Raw genomic sequence first — 21,239 nt, 5'->3', positions numbered from 1 at the left:
AAATTAAAAAAAAAATATATATATATATATATATATACATATATTAAACCTTCAACACTAAAACTATCCCCTACATCTTTTTATTCCCGCTGCGGTGATTACTCATATCTCCAGCATCAGATGTGCATGTCATAATTCTGTCTGTCACTCTTAAATGACATCCCCACGCAAACCTGCAGCTGGCCAAAGAAGGATGAATTAACCTGCAGATGAATCATCGTCAGGCATCCTGAGAAAGATGGGCCAAATTAACATCAAAGTCACCGACATTTGCCAATCATTTCAATGTGAATGGCAAAGAACGCAGCCGGACGGAATAATTAATAAATAATGAAAAGTGAAATTGGTCTCATCTGTTCACGTCTTTTCACTCTCACCTCCATCTGCAGGCATGGCGGCGCTTGTTCACCGCAATCAATCATCTTTACAGATCGCACGCCCTTCCATTCTGTCCATTTAGAATGTTTCGCTGTGTTACTCATCACTGCCGACACACACATGACAGGATTCTCACACACACACACACACACACACGACTAAATACTACTACCAACTTAGGTGATGAGCCTAATCTTTAATTTTATAGTTTCTGTTTTTACGTAAGTCATAAAAGCTTAACTTTGGAACGTCACAAGACCAAACCCAGAAAATGTCCTCAAGGAGTTTGCCCGAATTGTGCACGGAAACAACATAGTGGCAGTTAAGGATTGGCCATAAAAAAAAAAAATGGGATGTCACTACTCGGTCCTCCACACATCCGCACACCGGTTATGAACAGTAACAGCCACATGTTGCTTTTTGTGCGTTTGCCGTGACCTTTTGCTGCTCCGTTGCTGTCAAAGTCCCGCCGCACAACACAATTTTAACAATGCGCTTGTGCTGTAGAATCCAAAATGGGGCCGTTTTTTTTTCCCACCATGCCAGGCAAATGCCTTTTGCCAATCAAAGTTTGCTTTTGTGGCCCAAGTGCTCAAAAAGAAGAGGTCAGACGAGCAGAAAAGGAATGAAAAAAGGGGTTGAAAACTTCAGAACGGAAACATAAAACCTTGGAAGGCTTCGCGTGGTGATGTCAGAAGATCATTCGACGGACAGTTTTAACAAAAATGACAAGAAGCAGGAGGCGGGGAGGCGTGCCATGCGGAACACCCTGAAATGGTCGACAGCCAATCGCAGCAGGGCTGCAATTTGTGCCACTCTCACGATTGGACGCTTGACATGATAGCAAATCTCCACTTGCCTATAAGCGTCCGTTTTTTTTTTTTCCAGGCTGTTCGAACCAAAGCGAGCAATTAAAGCATTCATGCCAGCTCATGCGACAAGATTGCAGTCAGAGTTCTCCTGCTCCCCAGTTGGTCTTTACATGCGCAGGTGATCGCTGCGTCTTATTCCAGGAAAACATTCAAAAGGACTCGTGCCAGGGAATAAATTGAGCTTTCCTCGCCTCTCGATCTTGAGAAAAAAAAAAAAAGTCCTTCCGAAGCACGCTTGTGGGCGGAGGGTTAAAGGGACAGAGCTGAGGCACAAAAAAAAAAAAAAAAAAGGAACAATGCAAAGCTCGTGTTTCTTCCCTGAGAAGTCTGACATTTATTTGGATGTGACTGCACAATCTGAGCGGCGCTAATCACGTTTGTGGTCATGTTGTCGAGTTGAAATCCATTTAACAAGCTCGCAAGTGGGAGATAAATGTGGCCAGATTGAAATATTTGTGCATAAGCGCGCTCTCTCGCCTTCTATGACACGTTCAGTTTTTACTCAACCGAAATAAACGCTCAACAAAAGACCGAGTGACTCATACTGCAAGATACAATTAGAAGAGTTTGTGCAATTTGACTCGAGTTCAAAACGGGTGAATGAATGCTTGGATTTGTTTGTCTTTTCCGGCGTAATTTTGCCCCGCCCCAAAAAAATAAATAAAAAACAGGCGAGCGCTAATTTTTTTTGATGATGAAACTAAAGGTATTCTATTCGCCACTTAACATCAGAAGGTGCTAATGAATACCACCTCAGCCAAAAGTGACAACCGCCGCTCACTTCAAAACCATCTCCAAAGGCGGACGCCTTCATGAATAATAATCGTAATAATACGTCTTTCATGTAGTAGCCTTTGAAAAGGCAGAAAGACCTCCGCATCCTTTCCAGCGCATCTCAAGTGTTTAGAACGGAACGTCACGTCCTTCCAAAGACCGTGCTCATGAATAGGAATGAAGCGGGATTTGCCGTGTTTTGGTACATGATGCGACGCTCATGTCGCTCGAGCGGCGCGCTACATGGGGGGGATTGGGGGCTCATCGCCCCGTTTATTAACTCATTCACGAACAGCCAAGTAAAAATAAAAAATAATAATTGACGTGTTTATCCGTCAATGGTAGTAAATGAGTTCATCACATGCGTGAGAACAAAAATCAACATTTTGAAATCTTATTCCATTTGCAAGCGGCATAACGGCTAAATGCCGCTTCGCCATGTTTACTTTAAAGGACCTCAATATTTAGAGTCGCCGCTCGAGTCACCCCGATCGTTAATGAGTGCGATTCCAACATGGCGGACGCGGTTTTCCGCCTTGTTCATCATTCTTACCAAATACGCTCGCCACTTGGTCGAGTCGTGCACCTTACAAAAAAACGAGACGCGTCGAGCGTAGCCACCCGATCAAAAGTTCATTAACAGACTTTGTTGAATGATGCAAAAAGTGGCAACGTAGTCGACCGTTTCCCCGGTGACTTTGACCTTTCCAACATTTCAAAGGTGGGCCAAACAAAATGATGGATGCAAGGAACGCACCCGCAGCCAGTTAAGCGCGTCAACGTCCGAATGCGGATAATGATACGTTTCCTTTTGACGTCGCAGGAAGACGCCAATTAGACCGCGGCGCCGTCGTCGTCGTTTGCCCTCTTCGGTACACGCAATCCTTCCATCCAACGGGCAACCGGACCCTCGAGAACAAGTGCAGCGCCAATGACAACTTAATGAAATGAACAAAAGAAAGCTGGCCAATTAAAAGCTGGCCCTTCATTAACAGCCGAGTTGTGCCGAGCGGATTTGATGACGGCTTCATTCAACAAAAGAACGGCTGGTTTACTATTTCGGGTCATTAAGGTCCTCCAAACGTTTTAAAATTTTGTTTAAATTCTAGATTTCATTTACATTTATATTTACTGGACTTTTAATTTTTTGGGGAAGTTTTCTGTTTGTGTTTAAATGTCACCAACATACGATTTAGTCATTATAGTGCACTACTTTTGCCCGCATCATAAAATAATTTGCTATGTGTTCCGTAATTGCCCGGAGATGTTTGCCGTGGGATTTTGCAAAACAGCCTTAGAATTGAGCTCACGATCTGTTTAACAGGCGCTCATTGGAATTTGAAAACCAGTCGTCTGTGGAGCGTTCCTAAAGTGGAACAAAAAAAATAAAATCTAGTCAGACTGAATTGACGTCTACTCAGGTCAAGTCTTGGCAAGAGCCACTCCATTTTTTTTTTTTTTTTTTTTTTTAAAGGAGCTGTCGCGCCTCGCTCCGCTTCTCCCAGCGTTCTAGTCGCCATCTTGCAGACATCCTCGCAATCATGTATTTCCCTCCTCCAGCCTGCTCAGGGATGATTGAACATTTTTCTTGTCACACTCGTGCGCTTTGGGGGGAAAGCACAAATGCTTTTTTTGTCATTGTACAGTACGCTCAGAGGCAAAAAAAACAAAAAAAAAAAAAACGGGCTGAGGGATGATGCCGACACATGCCGGAGCAGGCGCTCTTTTCGCAAACAATCGATTTGGAACGATGTCCGACATGAGTGGACAAGCGGATGTGGTGGAAGGTTCCTTTTTCAGCTTTCAACCATTTGACCTCAATTGTGGAACATTTTAAAAGACGGCAACACACATACTGATCATCGCACATTTTGGAAATTGACCCGCAGTCTAAACATGGCCGTCGACGGCGTCATTTCGTTTTGCTGTCAGTGCACTTGGAGTTGTTGTGGAGGCCATCAGTAATTGCTTCCGTGTTTCTTTTTCACCGATTTTACTCTGAAAAATTCCAACGGCTTGTCTTTTACGGCCGCTTGCTTGTTCTGCACGTAGCAAAGCCGTTTTTGAAGGCTTTATTGCCTCGTTTGCGAGCCTGTGGTCGTAGAAGACGCAGATTTCAATTTATTTTAAGGAGGACGGCTGCAAAATCCAGCTGTCTTTTTTCTAGGAACTTGTACACTATTCTTCGTGTTTTTTTCTAAAAGAAGCTCTTCTAAGATGTTTGCTTTGTTGTTTGCTAGCTTGTGGGATTTTTTATTTTTTTTTTACAACTTTTATTTTCAACGTGGCCGAGACTGAAGCAGAACGGACCAGATTTTTCTAACCAAAATTTCTTTCAGACTGATAAGATATTTTGATCTGGCCTTCTTTAAACATATAAATTGTATATTAAAGATGTTTTTATCATCAGCAAAACAAGGACCTCCGTTTCCATAATGATAAATAAATAACGTTTGTCTGGGTGCCTCCTGTCCTTCCTCCCACCCTGATTAAATGTTTCTTACTGTGTGACTTCAAATTACTGCCGTCAATTTAACAATAATTTGAAGAAAGAGTCGACCATCACAAGCGTCTCATCTCCCTAGCCAAAAACAAAAAAAGTCGACGTGCCTGTGGCCCACAGACACGTCCACAACACCAATGTTATTGATGCAATTTCATACCTTTTAATAAAGCTCGGCAATGCGAGGCACGCGTCGCAAAGGAGAGGCTGAGCTCGCCCTACAAGGTTTAGTTGCCGTGCAACTCGGTAGGCTGCGTCGAGTTTATCAACGCAGATATGCTCTGCATGCCATTCACGACATTATCTGCATTATGTTTGGAATTATTTCTTCTCTTCCGTACCAATGAGCCAATGAAAATTAAATGCGCCTGCTTGGAGTTTAAGTGCACATGGAGAAAGTTGGTATTGCCATGTCATACATATTGGTCACCAGCCAATCACAGGGCAGATATAAACAACCAAAACCCACGGACACTGGCGCATCTTAGTTTATAACAATCCTAAAGCAATGCAAAAAAAAAAAACAAAACTGATAATTCCAATCAATACTTGAATGTTGCGTGTACTCATGGCTGACAAGAAGGCACTCTAAAATGGAAACGGGTCCATACGCTGGCTGTCAAGTTGGACTTTATTTAGTCATTTAAAAAAATAAAAATACAAATAAAAAATTCCCTCACCTCCTTCCCGCACAAAGGAGATAGATGCGTGCACTCGCAGCTGACAATGAGGCACTCGAAGGTGATCACGCCGGCCCAAAACCTCGGTCCGCACACTGGCTGTCGAGTTGGACTATATTTGGGGGGGGGGGGGGAAATAATAATTTGTGATGCGAGCAATCACAGCTGACAATGAGGCACTCTAAAGTGGCCACGCCTGCAATATAGCTGAACGAAAGATGCATATTTTGAGTGGAAGGCGACAAAGCTGCTCAAGCTCTTATATATCGGGGAGGAGAAAATCCGCAAAAAATATTTTAACTCCACAACTGAGTACAACATTGTTCCGAGCCTTTGTACGTTTTCAGCCCAACAAAAAAAAATCGAACCGCTCGACCAATTTGGGCCTTCAGCTTTAGAGGCTGCGCTGTAATTGTTAATAATGCCCAGCTGGAGACACGTTGATGTCTGTCACGCATTAGATAAAATATGAAAGACAAATGAGGCAAATAGTCGGACCTCCGCCGAGAGCAGCTCGGCGAGATCAATGTTGCACTCTGGCCAGCCACAGCAAATAGACTCCACGGCGCGCCGCTGGAGGCCGGGACGTCAATGTCTAGTCAGACCGCTGAAAAGTTTAATCCAATTTCAGCGCCCCGCGAATCCGTCTTTGCTGACATGTGCGGCCCAATTTGTCTCTATCCTTCTTTTCTCCGCCATTCCCACGGCGCCCGAGCCATCCAGGCTCACATTTTGGGACCGAGTTAAGACGGTGTTTATTATCTGGGGTCCAAATCAAATGACGGTAACTGCCGGAGGGGAGCCGAGCGATGGCCGGGCCCGCATCTCGGGCATCCGTCTTTCAAGTTAACTGTAACTGACAATCACTGTCAATAACGGCTTCTGGAGAGTCCCCGCGAGAGGCGGCCGCTCACTCGAAAAGAACAGCATCATTAGAAAAGTCGTGGGAATAGCATGTCGCACTTTTCAAACTAATAGTCCTGGTTTTGCGGTAAAGACGTGAGTTCGAGATGAAGACAACACAGAAGCTCGAGAAATAATATCGAAACGCACCCTCCACGACTCCAGATACTTGATTTGGGAGTTTGTTTTGCCGGCCAACGCACATTACATGTAATTACTGCATTATGAACAAACATTGCAGAGAAGTCAATAAAACAGGGGTGGGCACATTTTTAGATTCGGCGGCCACAGTGGGTTCTAAAATTTGACTGAGGGGCGGGACCAGGAGCAGATGGAGGGAGTGTTTTGGTCACCTCACTTCATCGGAGAAAAAAATACATATACTGGTAGTATGCGGAGAAAACATACTTTAATTTTAATTGAAAATGAAAAGAGCATGACAACAAAATATCGGTCTTAGAGATCACAGCGAAAATAAAATATTATTATTATTTATTCCGTTCATTTTTTTCAAGTTTGCCGGGCCGGATTAAAACGTTTAAAGGGCCGCAATTGGCCCATGAGCCGTAGTTTGCCCACAGCTGCAATAAAACAAAAATAGATTGCCCGTTCTTACTTAACCTCAGGCATAAATTAAAGGACAATTGGGCCACGTGACTCGGGGAAAAAGAAAAAAAAAAATCGCAAGTGACGGCTGGGATTGTAACAGTACAATAACCTCGTTTATCATGGTTAATGGGGACCAGAACTTTTTTTTATAATTATTTTATTTAATTTTTTTTTAGGGTATTTACGCTCTGATTACGCCATTGCAAAATGGATGCTAGTTTGTCTGACAGCTTTTTTATGCCTAAACCGGTGGCTTGAATGCATCCTATTGGGGTGTGTGTGGCCTGCGCACGCTTACGGACAAACAACGAGGCACTCCAAAGTGACTCCGACTAGTTATGAGAGAAATTGTACAGAGGACGGGGGACAGAAGGGTTGAGCATGATGGACGAAAGAGAGAAATTAAACGAGAATTAACATCAAATAAAACCTTTCAATGTGTGGTAATCGGAGCCAGACACTTGAGCTAAGTCGCCGTTTGGATTCTCGAACGTGATCCGATATCGTTTTTTGCCATAATGTAGCTTTGAGTGTGGCAACGGAGCGTATGATGATGTGGAGGAAGCGGCGGTCACGTGACTGCTTAACAAACAGAAAGGCCATCGATTGCAGTCGAGGCGGAAACAAGCCCCCGAGAGTAGATCTGAATGAAGTGAGTTAATCAACGGAGCAAGTCGCAGACAGCGCGTCAATATTATTGACCTCCCATAAATATGAGGCGTGTATTTTACCCGTGCCGCGGCTTCCTAGTTACCATTAGCCTTCGGCATAGAAGCAAAATAGACTCCAAGGCTGCCGGTGCATCTTAAAACGGTAGTTCGGTATGCTGCACATTTCAAGGAACGCTACAACAAAATGTGTGATGCTTTGAATGAAGAGGAAAAAAAATAAATACATAAAAAAAATCAATGGAGGTCATGGCAAGCGCTTTTTGGATGAAAGCGATGAGTCAAAAAAAAAAAACATGTCATCAGCTGCTAAGACCGGCGAGAATGTTTTGCGACAAAGACACAAGAAAGTCCTGTAATCCGTATAAACCGCAACAGCAACGCACGGCACATCAAACAACGGTCGTCTCGGAGGGGATTATTACGAGGGGAGGAAGACAAGGAATTACACACATTGGACGATGTCACGACAGGGGTAGAAATTACATGTTATTATTATTATTATTAATATTATTTGGATTTTCTTTTTAATTATTTTTATTTTTTTCACATTTTACTTTCTAACTATTTTTAACATTTCTATTCTTGCTGCTTGTTTTCATTTTAGCAAAAGCTTTTTTTTTTTTATTATTTTAACTTTTATTTTTAATATTCCGTTTTTATTACTTATTGCCTGGCAGAACTTGCGGGAAACACCCATCAAAGCAAACACACACAAACTGAAGCGAAGACCGGCAAAATTATGAGTTATATCCACATATTTTTTTTTTTGCTCTTTGTGCAAAGCCTTTTAAGACAAACGGTGAATAGGAAAGTAGTAATTGGTGTCAAGGAAGTATCGCTGAGCACATACGTCTCGATCCGAGGAGCCAAGTTTCGTCGCCTCTTTCACCACATGTACGTATTCTGCCGGCTACGTTTCCACCATTGTGATTATGAGCGTCAATGCTCGTCGACATGCGCCCCGAAATTGCCTGGCAACCAGTCCCGAAGTCAGCCGGGATGGGCTCCAGCTCACCCAACCATCCGAATAAGAACAAGCCTGATCGAGAAGGAATACATGGACTTTTACGGTGGCTGCGAAGGGCCCAGAAATGATCATATTATAACGTGTACGTTATTTGTAGTCGGGAGCGCAAATAGACAGTACAGTCAAAAATAAATAAATAAATCAATCAAAAAATTCCATTTGAATTCTGAATGCGCAGGCAACAATGCTGTGACTCTGCATTCTGTTGCCACTGACAAAGCTCCATTCAATCCCTCACTGAGGACATGAAAAGCCGCTCCCGAATGGTGGCTTTCGCCTTTTGTAGGGAAGAGTCACGCACATTTGTGGCACAACAAACACAACAGCCTGCTTAATTTAAAGCTTATCAAACTCCAGTCCCATTTTTTTTATTTTTTTTTTTTATGGCTCCTTTGCGGCAAACGGCAAAATGGGGCCGAGCTGTGAATGAGGCCGCATTGGCTTCACATTCAGCTGAATAGAAACAATGTTTGTCCGCAGCCAGCGACAACTGGCGAGTCAATTTTTTTTTTTTTTAATGTGCTGCTTTGTTCTGCTTGTACAGCATAGTTAAACTTTTTTTTTTTGCATCAGGCAGTGCACAACTTACAAGGGAAGAGGATGATTTATGGCTCAGTTGGACAATTAAAACTCCCGTACAAGGCAAAAACTTTTAAGATCATCAAACAAATGTAAACATTTGGTTACGTTAACCAAGCAGTTTTAAGGGTGTTGAGTGTCATTTAAATTTGAGTTTTGTTTTTTTTCCAAAAATGGACCAGCCAGCAACTTGGGTCAATTTGACCCAACGTTGGGTTGTTCTGTATGGAAGAAAAGGGTTTTATATAAAAAATAACCCAGACATTGGGTTAAAACTGAACCAAGTAGTGGATCTGTCCCACTTAGACCCAAACTGGTTTATTTTTTTTCCTCTCGTCTACACCTGCTGGGTCAAATATAACCCAATTTGGGTCAAAAGAAAATGGACTGACCCACTACTTGGGTCAGTTTGACAACTTTCAGGGTTTCTTGATACAAAATGACCCAAAGTTGGGTCAGATTGAGCCAAGTTGCAGGTTGGCCCATTTTTGTTTTTATTTTTTTCCAGAATTTGGATTTTTTTTTTTTTTTTAACCGAGCAGTTGTTTTCAAATAGAAAAGCAAGCAAAAATGAGAGCCACTGCATGAGAATGACTCCCATGGAGTTGTGCAGTGTCTCAAGGCAAGGCGTGCACCGGACTGCTAATATTTCCCCTTTTGCCTGACAGCAGCCACACTCAATGTGTGCGCGTGTGCGTGTGCGCGTGCGTGTGCCAAGCTCCTCCACTGTGCTCCTTTCCTTGCCATTAGTCATGCAATATGTGAGGGTTCCTCATCACTCGCTCTCAATGACAGAGTGAGATATTTCTACATGGCCGCCGGTGCTAATTATTAGCATGAGCGGTGGCGGTAAATGTCTCCCCCCTCGCACCCCCCCTCCCTCCTCCTCCTCCTACTCCTCGCAAGGCAAACAGCAAAGTGAGTGTGTAGGACAAACACTGTGGGCCAACGAAGAGCTTCAATGGAGCTCTCCGGGCATATGCTTCTCGGAAAGCTTTACATATTACTAAACGAGTGCTGCAACACTGTTTTGTTTGCACTTTGCAAGGCAGCGGGGTGGCTCGCGGACTCTCAGTCGTCTCAACAGTGCCGCCTGCTGGCGACGAAGGCAAAGTGCAGCTCCTTTTTATTCAAAAGCAACACGTTTCATTGTGCTCCTCCCAGAATTAGGAGTCAATGTTTATTTTTTTTTATTCATATTTATATACAATAGTACTTATTATTGATAATTTACAAAGAGTAGCCAGGGGGGACAAGTTACAGTAGAAAAAAATAATGAAAAAAAACTAACCATTTTAAAATACTGCACTGAAATAATTGTTTTTAATAATTAACTCAACCAGTACATATTCCTTTGTTTTTTTATGATAATGAGAATTATCCGCTGTAAATTGACCATATACACATATTGCACACTTGAATCTGAATTCCTTGATACAAAACATACAAACAAAAGGTTGTAGCATGAAACCCAAACCGAAAATATATTGTCCTTGGTAGAAGTAATAAAGTCTATCCATTGACTGGTTTCCTGTAGTTTCTTGCAAGGAAATACCTCTCAGCTGAGTCTTTGCGGCTGGCATTTGGCTTTAAACTCTGAACGCTCCCAAACACGCAACAGAGTTTGTCCTGCAGATGACGCGCCAGGGCGCCATCCCAGTATTTGCAAAGCAGAGTGCCTCCGGGGCGCAAAATCGTCTCAGCCAAGTCCAGCAGTGACAACGAGCACAAGCCGACGAGCCTCTCGTGGTCCAGCTCCCGGAATCCGCTGGCGTTGGGCGCCATGTCACTGAGGAGCACATGGGCCCGGCCGCCGGGCAGCAGTTCGGGCAGCTTGGCGTGGGCGACGGGGTCGGCGACGTCGTGGCTGGACAGAAAGTGGGCGCCATCCAGTGGTGATATGTTTAGGAGGTCAATGCCGACGACTGTACCCCGGGGTAATGTTGGATCTTCAGTTAAAACACACTGATGTTAATTCATCCATCAATGCACAGCAGGAACGAACATGCCGATATGCATCTGGTGAAGAGATCCACCATCCAGTTTCTATAGTAGTGGTTTTTCAAAGTATGGTACCCTTGATTTTGTTGCATACTGCAATACAATTGGTTTTCAGAATGAAAGGTGAATATGAATTCTGAATTCTAGCTTTTATTTCAAGGTTAACATCTAGAAGTAACTCAGGACCGAGCACCTTGCATCTGAAGCCACCTACTTTTCAAGTGAGCAACAGAACCAGAACGTAAATTATTCAATTAATTGTATTTGTACACTTTTCGAGGTCTTTCTTTTGACTCAGATTTTTTGTGTTTTGTTTTTTCCAGGCCGTTTTTTTTTTTTAACTTCCAGTAATCATTCGACTTGTTTGTGCAGTTTACAAGGTGGACAATAAAACTATTTCTTGCCAAGCTCCAAAAAACAAACAGAAAAAAAACAATATATTCATATAACCCCCAACAATGCACTCACCGGTCCCCGCAGAGTTGACCCGGTGCACGGCCACCTGGCTCCACGCTCCGGGCGCCGCCCCGCAGTCCACCACGCCGTATCCCGGCTGCAGGAGGCGGAACTTGTCGTCGATCTCCAGCAACTTGAAGGCGCTCCTGCAGCGGAAGTTTAAAGCGTGCGAGGCTTTGACGTAAGGGTCACTCGCCTGCCGCGCGAGCCACCTTTGCTCCGCGTTGCTTTTCTTCTTCAGGAGGCGACACGACGAATGAAAAAATCTCCGGTGGAGAAGATAAAACATGTTTTGTGGGTCTATTTGGAGGGCAGGAAGCGCGACCGGAAGTGTGGTGAACTGCGGATGTGAAATTCAACTTTTGATTGGATGGCGTGCATCGACTATATATCTCCCCTGAAACAAGGCAAACTATTTTTTCCCGAACGCAAAATGAGTTCGTTTTATTGAAGTAGACAACTTGCCTGCGTTACAGGTTTTTATGTTTTCCATCAACACATTATGTAAGTTGTGATTCACTTTCCACTTGTGTCGGATATAACTTCTATTTTGAATTGTTTATTTATAGGCACCCAGTCGCATTTCTTTCCAATCGATTGTATTTCAGAGGGACACATTCCAAGCGGCCGGGGAATTCATTTATTGGGCAGAAACAGAACAGGTGATGATGACTCTCAAGGTAACACAAGTTGGACGTGTCGTGTCGGTCTATGTAAATTTGTGTTGTTTACTTGCGACAGGTGGGATGCTGAGTTCCAAGCTGCTGACTCTGGTTCTGGTGGTCGAGCCTGGCAGGGTGCTACTAGGCATGAAGAAGCGAGGATTCGGGGCTGGGAGGTGGAATGGTTTCGGGGGCAAAGTTCAAAGTGGAGAAACTGTTGAGGAAGGCGCCAGAAGGTGTGTTTATTTTTCGTAGATAAACTTTTTTTCATGCCTTTCATCTAAACAGTTTCCTTATCATAATGTGACAAACTCAAAACTTTTTACAAGGGTGTCCAACTCGCTTTGGTCATGGGTCACTCACTATGTAGCCTTGGTTTCCGTCAGCCGTGATGATCGTATAACTGTGTAATAACTATGAATTTTTGGTCAGGGAACTCCTTGAAGAAAGCGGCCTCACAGTGGACACACTGGAAAAGGTTGGAAACATAAAATTTGACATGGTCACCGATGCACAGCTGCTGGACGTCCATATTTTTAGGGCCGACTCATACAATGGGGAGCCAACGGAAAGTGAAGGTACGTTTTCCACAGCACCACTTTTACAAAGCGCTTACTGTCATTGTGAACACCATGCAAACTTTCACTTTACCGCGCTGTAGAAATGAGACCACAATGGTTCGACTGCGACAAAATCCCTTTTGACCAAATGTGGCCCGACGACAAGATGTGGTTCCCGCTGCTGCTGCAGAAGAGGAAATTTGTGGGCTACTTTCAGTTCCAAGGCCACGACATCATTCTCAAGTACAAGCTGGACGAGGTGGAGGAGCTGTGAGATGTGGTGAAGCTGTGTGGGAGGTGTCACAATACTCTGTGCCGGCTGTTCAGCTAAGATGCAGAGGTACTGATGTGGAAAAATATACTGTCCAAGAAATGGCGCTTGGCTTTAATGCCCCAAAAAATGGAGGACCAAAATATGAGAGCCCAGCAATTACGGCTGTGCATGATAATTCATTTATGTAATTTTCATCTAGTGTCAATCCGCTTTGTATTTGCCCATTCAGATTTGGGGGAATTTATTTTTGCACTCGTGCCAAAGCCGCAACTCATGAAAATCTTACTTTGGTGCCATCTTGTGGCATTGACCATCTTTAACTGCCAAATGTTCTGCTCATTTCAACACAATTCAGAAACAAAACAAGCATTTTCATTGTTTTTATTGTACGACACAGCAGAATTTCAACAGATTCACCAGTCATGTCTGAATTAACTTTCCTATAAAATGCCAGAAAAAAATGTGTGCAGTATTGTTTGAAAGCTGTGCAAATCAGACGGTTTTTTTCCTGAAGGTGTCATTATTAGTAATTTTTTTTTATTAATAAAAATGTTTCAAAACAGCTTTGAAACTGGAGTCACCTAGTTTGTCGGATTCCTACTCTACATATTGCACATCCGGAGTGAGACGTGTAGTGTCATTCAAAAGCTCAGCTAGTGTTGTCTGGAACTGCATTGTGCATGTTGCGAGCTTAGGCACTTAGAATTTAGCTTCGCATCCAAAGCACATGGGCGTCGTCTCGTCATGTCAACAGTGAACAACTGCATAAAACAAGACGGCAAATTAGGAACCACGCCGATAAAGACATGCATCATCTGTATCAAAAATCTCAACTCCGAGAGTAAAGATAAACTCTATTTGCAGGATTTAAATAAAGTAAAATACTAGATTTTTTTTTATCTCCCCCACCCCTACACTTCTTACACAATAACTTATGAACATAAAGGGCAGGAATGTCCACTGTGCTAACTGGTCCCTTACAGCCTGGAGAATTTCCCTCCTAGTTGGCGGCAAAAGATTAATTTGGACTTTTGAGCATTACCCGTCAGCCAAAAATGTCAAAAGACCAAACTTAATAAATCCAAGCAATGAGTGGTCTGAAAAGCCACTTGTATTAAGTGTAATGTGCACTGTGCAGTAGGAAAGCTTTTTTTTTTTTCTTCTTCTTGTCCCTCTTGCATTACAAATCCATTTACTCGAGGGCGGGTTTCAAGCCGTTGTCGTCAACGAAGAGACAGCTGAGCTTTGGCTGGAGTTCATTCCAGACCGCGCCCATCTGAAAAGATAGGAACATCTTATTTCGCCATCATTTGTTGTGGTGAAAACTTTCCGGACTTCATCCATCAACCCTGGCTAAAGTTAATCTACTCCCCCCGCCTTTTTTAATTGGAAAACATCAATCCAAAATAACTGACCAATTATTGTACTCTATAACTTTTCTATTCCGAGAGCGCTTTGGCGCCATCTTGTGGCAATTTCGGGCGCTTCAGAAAGTGCATAAAAAAATGCAAAAATGAGTTCTTTGTTGTTTTTTTTTCCCCCTAAAAAAAGCAATTAGCTGAGCATAGCTTCCAAAGAAAAAAAAATAATTACCATCTAGTTGAACACGAATATGTAGGTGATGAGTCAAAATGACGACGATTTTAAACCGAAAGCACAGCATTACCTCTTGGTGTCCTTTCACCTGGGAGTTGACAAAGGCTCCCAGGATGTGAGACGTGATTGGCAGGTAGGTGAAGATGAGCTGCGTCTCTTGGTGGAGGCAGAACAGTGAAAAGTAATTCCGCAACTCCATGACCTGTATGGCATTCTCTTGCTAGGAATAAAATCAACGGACAAGACGAGGAAAAAAAAAACACGAGTGTCCTTAATCAACATTTTCCTTAATTTCTCAGTGGATAACGCGCGAGTCTTACCTGAACAATTCGCGATTCGAGCTGCTCCACGGAGGCTTGCTCTTTGGAGTTCACGGTGGTGCTCATCATCTGCCTCTTCATCACGCTGTACTTGTGAAGCGCCCGCTGATGCTCGTGGAGCACGCCCTTCTCGTGGCGCTCGCACAAATCCTGGAGAGGACGAGTGACGATTGCGGCTCTTTTGACACCTCCAAGAAACCTAATCGGCGACACAAGAGGCACTCACTCTGTACGACTGCAGCAGATCCAGAAAAAGATTCAGTCTTTCCACCACGTCGTCTTCTTCCCGCCTGCCCTGTGGATGTTGAGCAAAACCACGTTTACTCCCTATTGCTCACTTTTGAGATGGGAGCTTGCGCGTTGTACCTGCTGAGCCGATTTGTCCGAGAGCACGGCAAACTCCACCGAGAGACTTTTGAGAGACGGACAGAGACGGCTCCATGTGCTCTGCGACGAGGCCAGCGACGGAAGGAATGACGTATCCGAGCTCAGCATGCTGTGGATAAAAGATGACAAAAATTAATTCAATCCATACGACTAATGTTCTAACGACTGCCTTTGTGAATGTGCACATTTATAGTTTGTCGTCTTAAATAATAATTGTTGCAGCTACTACTTCTTACATTACCCTAAAAAAAACTGAAAAACACCACAAGTATTCCCTTGGTCATTTAGTTTCATGACACTCCCCGTTTAAGGATGGAGTAGAACAAATAAAAAACATGGCTTGTCTCGCAAAATTCTGCTAGCTTAATGCTAACATATACAGTTGAAGCATTGATTAAAACCAACACAAAAACAGCTTTTCTGCTCGTCAGCTAGCTTAATTCTAATATATAATGCGAAACGCTGAAGACAGCCTGATGAATAGTGTCATTGAAGTATTCATAATTCCATTTGTTTTTCCAGACCGCTGGAATTACACTCGAGCAAATTAAAATAAAAATACCTGAGCTCCCTGCCAAACATGAGAAGGTCACTCGCGTTCCCCTTGGAACGCTCGGCGATCCTCTCGGCTCGCTCTCGGAGCTTGCAGAAGATATTGTGGATGTTCTTAATCAGCTCTCTGCTCACGCTGAATTGCGCCTGGATGTCGGAGGGGAGGTATTCCTGGAGAAACGCGACAATGATCCCATAAGACATTCTCAAAGTTGACCTTTGCCAAGTTGTTCGAGAAATTCCCAAACCTTTGCCACGGTTGCATTTTTGTTTGTCATGAACTCGTCGCCTCTTTTTTTGTAAGCATCACGGAGCCTAAGCTGGACATCCTGTTTGTGAAGTGGGTCGAAAATGGGGATAATGAATAACTGGAAGTTGCCATGGCGATATCACTCCTTGGTTTGCAGAGTCAGCAAGTTTGGACAAAAGAAAAACGCCTACAGATCCGCTGAAGGTGAAGAAGGTCTTGACCAGCTCATCCTCGGAGAAGAACGGGTGCTGCGCCACCAAGTTGAGAAATCGGCCCAGCGCGCGCCTCCTCGCCTCGATGAAGTCCCGCTCGGAAAAGGACGTCAGGACTGTGGCAAAAGTCTTTGTGTTACGCGAAGCGTCTCAGCACTTCGTATTAAATGCTTGGGCTGCTGCGGCCGAAGCGGTTAAGGACACGCCAAGGAAATGGGTTACATCGCGATCAAACTCTCAAGATCGACATCCTGTTTTGTTTGAAGGAGCGACGATGTGTAGCGTTGGCGCGCTGTACCTCCTTTTAACATTCTTTTGGGCGGAAGCGAAGGCACAACTCGGTAGGCGAATCTCTGAAGCAGGATCTCGTGGAAGACGTCGAAGTCACTGTAGCGTCGATAAACGGACATTTTGTAACGCTGGAGGGGAAAAAAAGCAAACTAAATTGACAGATGCAATACGATTGTGGTCAAATTCATTTCATTGTTTTCATTGTATTGTATTTGAGTAGTCTTAACTCGTTCACTCCCATTGACGGCTAAACACGTCAAAGATCAATTTTTTTTCACTAGTAGTGAATGAGTTAAAATATTTTCTTAATTTTTTTTTTTTAAACATAAAAACGGGTCACATTTCACCCAATATAACAGGATCCCAGTGATGGCTCCAAATTAGGGCCCAAACGAAAAAATAAAATACTGATTGCCGATTAATCAGACGATTAATTAAAATTAAAAAAAAAAAACATAAAATGCATACTTGAGCAAAGCACAACTTAAGGCTGTATGTAAAATAGTAACATCAAGTCCTTACACAACTTGCAGTGCTCAACAAAGATTTATTGTTTTTTTTTTACATAAAATTAAAAGTTGCTTTGTTTTGAATGACAGGTCTATAGAATTATCAACACATTTTATAAGTATACAAAATTATTTTATAGATTTACGTGGAATAAATAATAATATTACTTGTGAACAACTGCTGTAAATGGTTCAAATGCATGCCGTTTGGCAAACTGCCATTTTGCTGCCAGTATTTCAAGGACCATAATCAGCCGGCCGATTAATCGTTCTAGCTTAATTAACCAGCTAAAAAGCCGTAGCTATTAATTTCCTGTAGTTCAATCGCATCCTCACCTGGGAGGTGACCTGGTACTCCACATGCTTGAGGAACAGGCCTTTCTTCTCCGGTATGAGATCCACCTTGACCTCGTTTTTGCTCAGCAGCCTGTCCAGGTTCAAGGACAGCGTCAGCGCGTTCTGCTGACCCACCTGCATCCTCAGCGTGCGCAAGTCGCTCGGCTCCCCCAGCTGAGGCTTTGGAAACTCTGCAAACACACACAGCCCGACTTGGAATATTTACACATGAATGCTACTACACGAGACGCTACTACTCGGCTAGAGTGAAGAAATGAAATGCCTCGCATGCGAGGAATGCAGCCGCTTCAATTATTAATTCAATTAATAAACCTTGTTTTATTTTCTAAATACTTTGGCGTGTCAACACAGATATATTGATGTAATGCAACTAAAAAGCAAAACATCTGCTTCATTCTAAAATTATGGAAAACATTCACTCATCTCTACCTTGTATGAAGTTCTCCAGGACTTTGGCACTCGGCTGCTTTCCTTGCTGGGCGGCGGCGATTAAAGCGAGCGCTTTGTAGAGCGCCAACTTGCTCAGAAATCCGTCGGCGCCCGCGTCAACGTGTTCGGCGATCTGAAATGGACAAACAAAGACGGTCAGCGACAAACGCGTCACCGTCCGACGAGTGCGTCAATCTGAATGCAACGGTGGTTTGCATTCCTTCTGTGCAGGGAAGCGCTCACTGGACACAAAGCCACAAAGCTTGTGTCACAAAGATAAATGCTTCATTTTGATTCATTCTCATGTCTTGTTTTAAGCAAAATAGACATAACGTGGATGTAAAAGTCGACTCAATGCTGTTCCAATGCCAGGTTTTTTGTGTTAAAAATCAAATCAAGGCGTTTCCCATCATTAATTTGACCTACTTCCTCCACAATTAAACTTTTTAGGTGAAAAAGAAAATCTGCAATAATGTGTTTGCAAAAGTGTGCACACCCTCTTATAAATGGGATGTAGCTGTGTTCAGAATTTCCCATTCTTTATAATTCCCTCCATGTGACCATAACAAATTTTCCCCCAACATTGGTCTGTGGGATTTTGTTGCATTTTAACTCCGATTGAACATAAATTTGAATTTAATTTAATATAATAGTGCAATATTATTATCGCAGTTGTTTATTTTTACTTTCCCTTTGAAAGCATGGTGGCAAAAAAAATGGATTTATCAGTTTCTTTTTTTAATCCCCAAAAACTGACATTTCAACTGGGGTGTGTCGACTTCTGGCTGCTATATGTTCCCATGACTATGAACGAGTGCCTATAAAGACTATAAAATCTTTTTTTTTTTTTTTTTTTACTTGTGCAGGGAGCGCGTCAAACATGCCACTGTGTGTAAGTGGCACACACAGACATTTTACAAATTATTAGTTAAGACTGAATGCTAAACATACAATCATAAATCAATAAATAATCAATCATCACCTACCAGAGGCGTGGCCGAGCTTCTTCACTTTAGCTCTAATCGACCATATTGAACAGAAGCGATAAAGAAAACGGATGAAAGGATGAGTCATCTCGCTAAATTATTCATTAGGATGATTAATTCTTTTACCCATGACCCATTTGACACGTCATCACAAACAAACATGTGACATCACCTGTTATTCGTTAATTACATCATTTCAAACAATGCAAGTCATTTTTCCTCCACATTGCGTCTTCCACTCATCACTCGACCTTCTCTGGCAAATCACAAGTCCTAGATTTAACTCACACATTTTTAGGTGAGCAAATTGGGATTTGGACCACATTTGATGACAAAAACAATAGTGAGAGCGGTACATAGCAACCCGAAACCAACTCTTAGGACAGCGGCAACAACTTTCAGAGGACATGATCAAAGTCGACATCACAGGAAGCAAACCACTTGTTAGTGAGAAGAAGACGAAAGCCAGAATTTAACAAAACATTTCAACACACAAATGCTGCATCTCATAACATTGAATGCCACCTCACCTGGGCTTGAATCGCCTTGGAGAGTTTGGCGTTTTCGAGCAACCTTTGAAAGACTTCAACCTGAACCCTGTCATCGTTCTGGCAGCAGACGGCCTCGTACACCTCTCTGTAATAGGCAGGAACTGAGCCTGCAAAAAATATAGAATAAAATAAATTTAAACAATTGAAAAAATAATCTACTCTTCCATCCATGTTATTATATTTTTTTTAATACCGCACATCCTCTTTGGGTGGCAGGTGAGCTGGAACCTACAACCGTTGCAATTCCCAACCACATCCACAGTACTTCAATGAAGCTAACGAGCATGTTTTTGGAATGTGGGAGGAAGCCGGCACATCCGGAGAAAGCCCATGCAAAGACTGAGTAGAACATGCAAATTCCAGAGCGGCAAGCTGGAGCTCAGATTCGAACCCGGAGCTCAAGTCCTGAGAGGCGGATGTGCTAAGCATCCATCAGCATGTTCTGACCCATCATCACAAATCATATCACGACTTGCACCTCAACCACGTGACACTCGCGGCTTAGTTTATGATCAACTCGTTCGTGTCAGCTCACACATTATTTCACTTTTATTTACATTTAAATACCGAGTCAACAGTTAGCTTTATTTCCCCTCTATATAAAATAGCCACGAACATCCAATCTTTGAACGCGAGAATCGTCAGAATAATTTTTGAGCCGGCTGTAATAGCGAACCACATGAAAGGTGAAACTTTCAAGAAAATGGCGTCAAAACTTCATGTTTTGTAAATAACATGTAGGAGGAACAAAAAAAATACAAGTTCAAACCACCGAGTTGTCATCGGTACTTCAACCGAGTGACCACGCGCTAAACGGAACCGTTTTAGCTAACTTTACGCCAGATGTACACGCGCTACAAAAGTAAATAATGAGTTTGTAACTTTGTAAAAAAAAACGGAACAGAAGAGAAGGATGCGAGTGAGAAATGCACATCGTGTACCTTCATTGATCTCTTCAGCCATGGCTCGGACTGTCATGTGAGCGCAAGAGCACCTCCATGTGATTTCCTGCAGAAGCGAAAAAACAAGTCATTTATTTCTTAAAGTTGTAGTAGGCTACTGGTGTAAAGTCCACGACACCGATGGCCTATAAAGTGGCAGGCTGTCAACTCTAACGTGACTACCCGTTTTATGACGTTTTAAACGGGTCTATGAGGAATACGATTGGAATGCATGCAATCCTATCTATTTTAGGAGAATTAGCTTTGCAATGAGCTATCTTACTTAATAATTGTGCACTTTGGTCGTTCACTTTATTCCTGTCTTTTATTGTTTTGTTTGTTTTGAAGTCTTTATTTATGTCTTTTGAAATCCCCCCACCCGACCTTCCTGTTAATACCAACAACCGTCTTTTTGTGTATTTGTCCTTCATGCTTTACGTTCATTATATATTCCCCCTACTTTGATCGTTGGAAAATATTTTACATGTCAATAATCTCACAGCACACCACCGGTTTTGGCAGCCTAAAATGAATTGCCCTAGTCATTTTTTTAATTTTTTCGTAAACCTAAAAAAAAGTGACTAAACGAGAAGAGACCATTTGCCTCAAATAAACTATTGTGCATTGCCATTATCTGGATAAATTAGAATCCTTACCTTAAAGTAAATTTAAAAAATAGCACGCACAGTATGTATTATTGACTTTGTAACAGTCAATTAAAATTACATTCAATTATACTATAAGGCCAATCATGGGATTTTTAGCCAGCACGCTGGTATTTTTTAATCACTAAGTAAAAAAAATGCGTAATTATGATCTCGTCAAAATTTCTCTCAAATCTTGGGCCTGTTCAGGTGAACACAAATTTAGTCATCTGCCATCTAGTGGAAGAACGTGAAATTATTCCAC

The 21,239-nt window shown here is 42.7% G+C and overlaps 4 protein-coding genes across 6 annotated transcripts in view; 1 reads left to right on the top strand and 3 right to left on the bottom strand.

Moving 5' to 3' along the window:
• psmg3 (proteasome (prosome, macropain) assembly chaperone 3) overlaps positions 1-5,310 on the bottom strand; it is a 133,634-nt gene extending 128,324 nt beyond the window's left edge. The window contains exon 1 of the mRNA XM_088316402.1: positions 5,208-5,310. The gene's annotated coding sequence lies outside the window, so the exon portion shown is untranslated. The remainder of the gene's footprint in view (positions 1-5,207) is intronic.
• A 4,830-nt stretch (positions 5,311-10,140) lies between these two features.
• Positions 10,141-11,826, bottom strand: mrm2 (mitochondrial rRNA methyltransferase 2). Its single transcript, XM_088316398.1, has 2 exons — positions 11,466-11,826; positions 10,141-10,945 (listed from the first exon to the last, which is right to left on the bottom strand). Exons 1-2 carry the CDS (start codon positions 11,740-11,742, stop codon positions 10,509-10,511), a joined length of 714 nt encoding a protein of 237 aa, XP_088172524.1. The 5' UTR covers positions 11,743-11,826; the 3' UTR covers positions 10,141-10,508.
• Positions 11,523-13,511, top strand: nudt1 (nudix (nucleoside diphosphate linked moiety X)-type motif 1). Of its 3 annotated transcripts, none has more exons than XM_088316399.1 (5): positions 11,523-11,860; positions 12,023-12,115; positions 12,195-12,351; positions 12,548-12,693; positions 12,777-13,511. In XM_088316399.1, the coding sequence occupies exons 1-5, from the start codon at positions 11,824-11,826 to the stop codon at positions 12,947-12,949; spliced, it is 606 nt and encodes a 201-aa protein (XP_088172525.1). In that variant the 5' UTR covers positions 11,523-11,823; the 3' UTR covers positions 12,950-13,511. The 3 variants fall into 3 exon arrangements, with proteins under 3 accessions (XP_088172525.1, XP_088172527.1, XP_088172526.1); XM_088316401.1 differs by having other exon boundaries at positions 11,523-11,929; XM_088316400.1 differs by having other exon boundaries at positions 11,524-11,957; positions 12,062-12,115.
• On the bottom strand, positions 13,317-20,513 carry snx8a (sorting nexin 8a). The gene is made up of 13 exons (XM_088316397.1): positions 20,331-20,513; positions 19,369-19,496; positions 17,853-17,985; positions 17,403-17,593; positions 16,565-16,685; positions 16,246-16,382; positions 16,053-16,133; positions 15,815-15,975; positions 15,232-15,361; positions 15,092-15,160; positions 14,866-15,015; positions 14,616-14,765; positions 13,317-14,225 (listed from the first exon to the last, which is right to left on the bottom strand). The coding sequence occupies exons 1-13, from the start codon at positions 20,365-20,367 to the stop codon at positions 14,142-14,144; spliced, it is 1,572 nt and encodes a 523-aa protein (XP_088172523.1). The 5' UTR covers positions 20,368-20,513; the 3' UTR covers positions 13,317-14,141.
• Between the last annotated feature and the right edge of the window lie 726 nt (positions 20,514-21,239).

The sequence above is a fragment of the Idiotropiscis lumnitzeri genome, chromosome 15, assembly GCF_059441095.1.
Source record: "Idiotropiscis lumnitzeri isolate Australia: NSW breed Sydney's pygmy pipehorse chromosome 15, RoL_Ilum_1.0, whole genome shotgun sequence".
Lineage (NCBI taxonomy): Eukaryota > Metazoa > Chordata > Actinopteri > Syngnathiformes > Syngnathidae > Idiotropiscis > Idiotropiscis lumnitzeri.
Note: the sequence above shows the minus strand (reverse complement) of the source record. Positions and strands in the feature narration are given on the sequence as shown.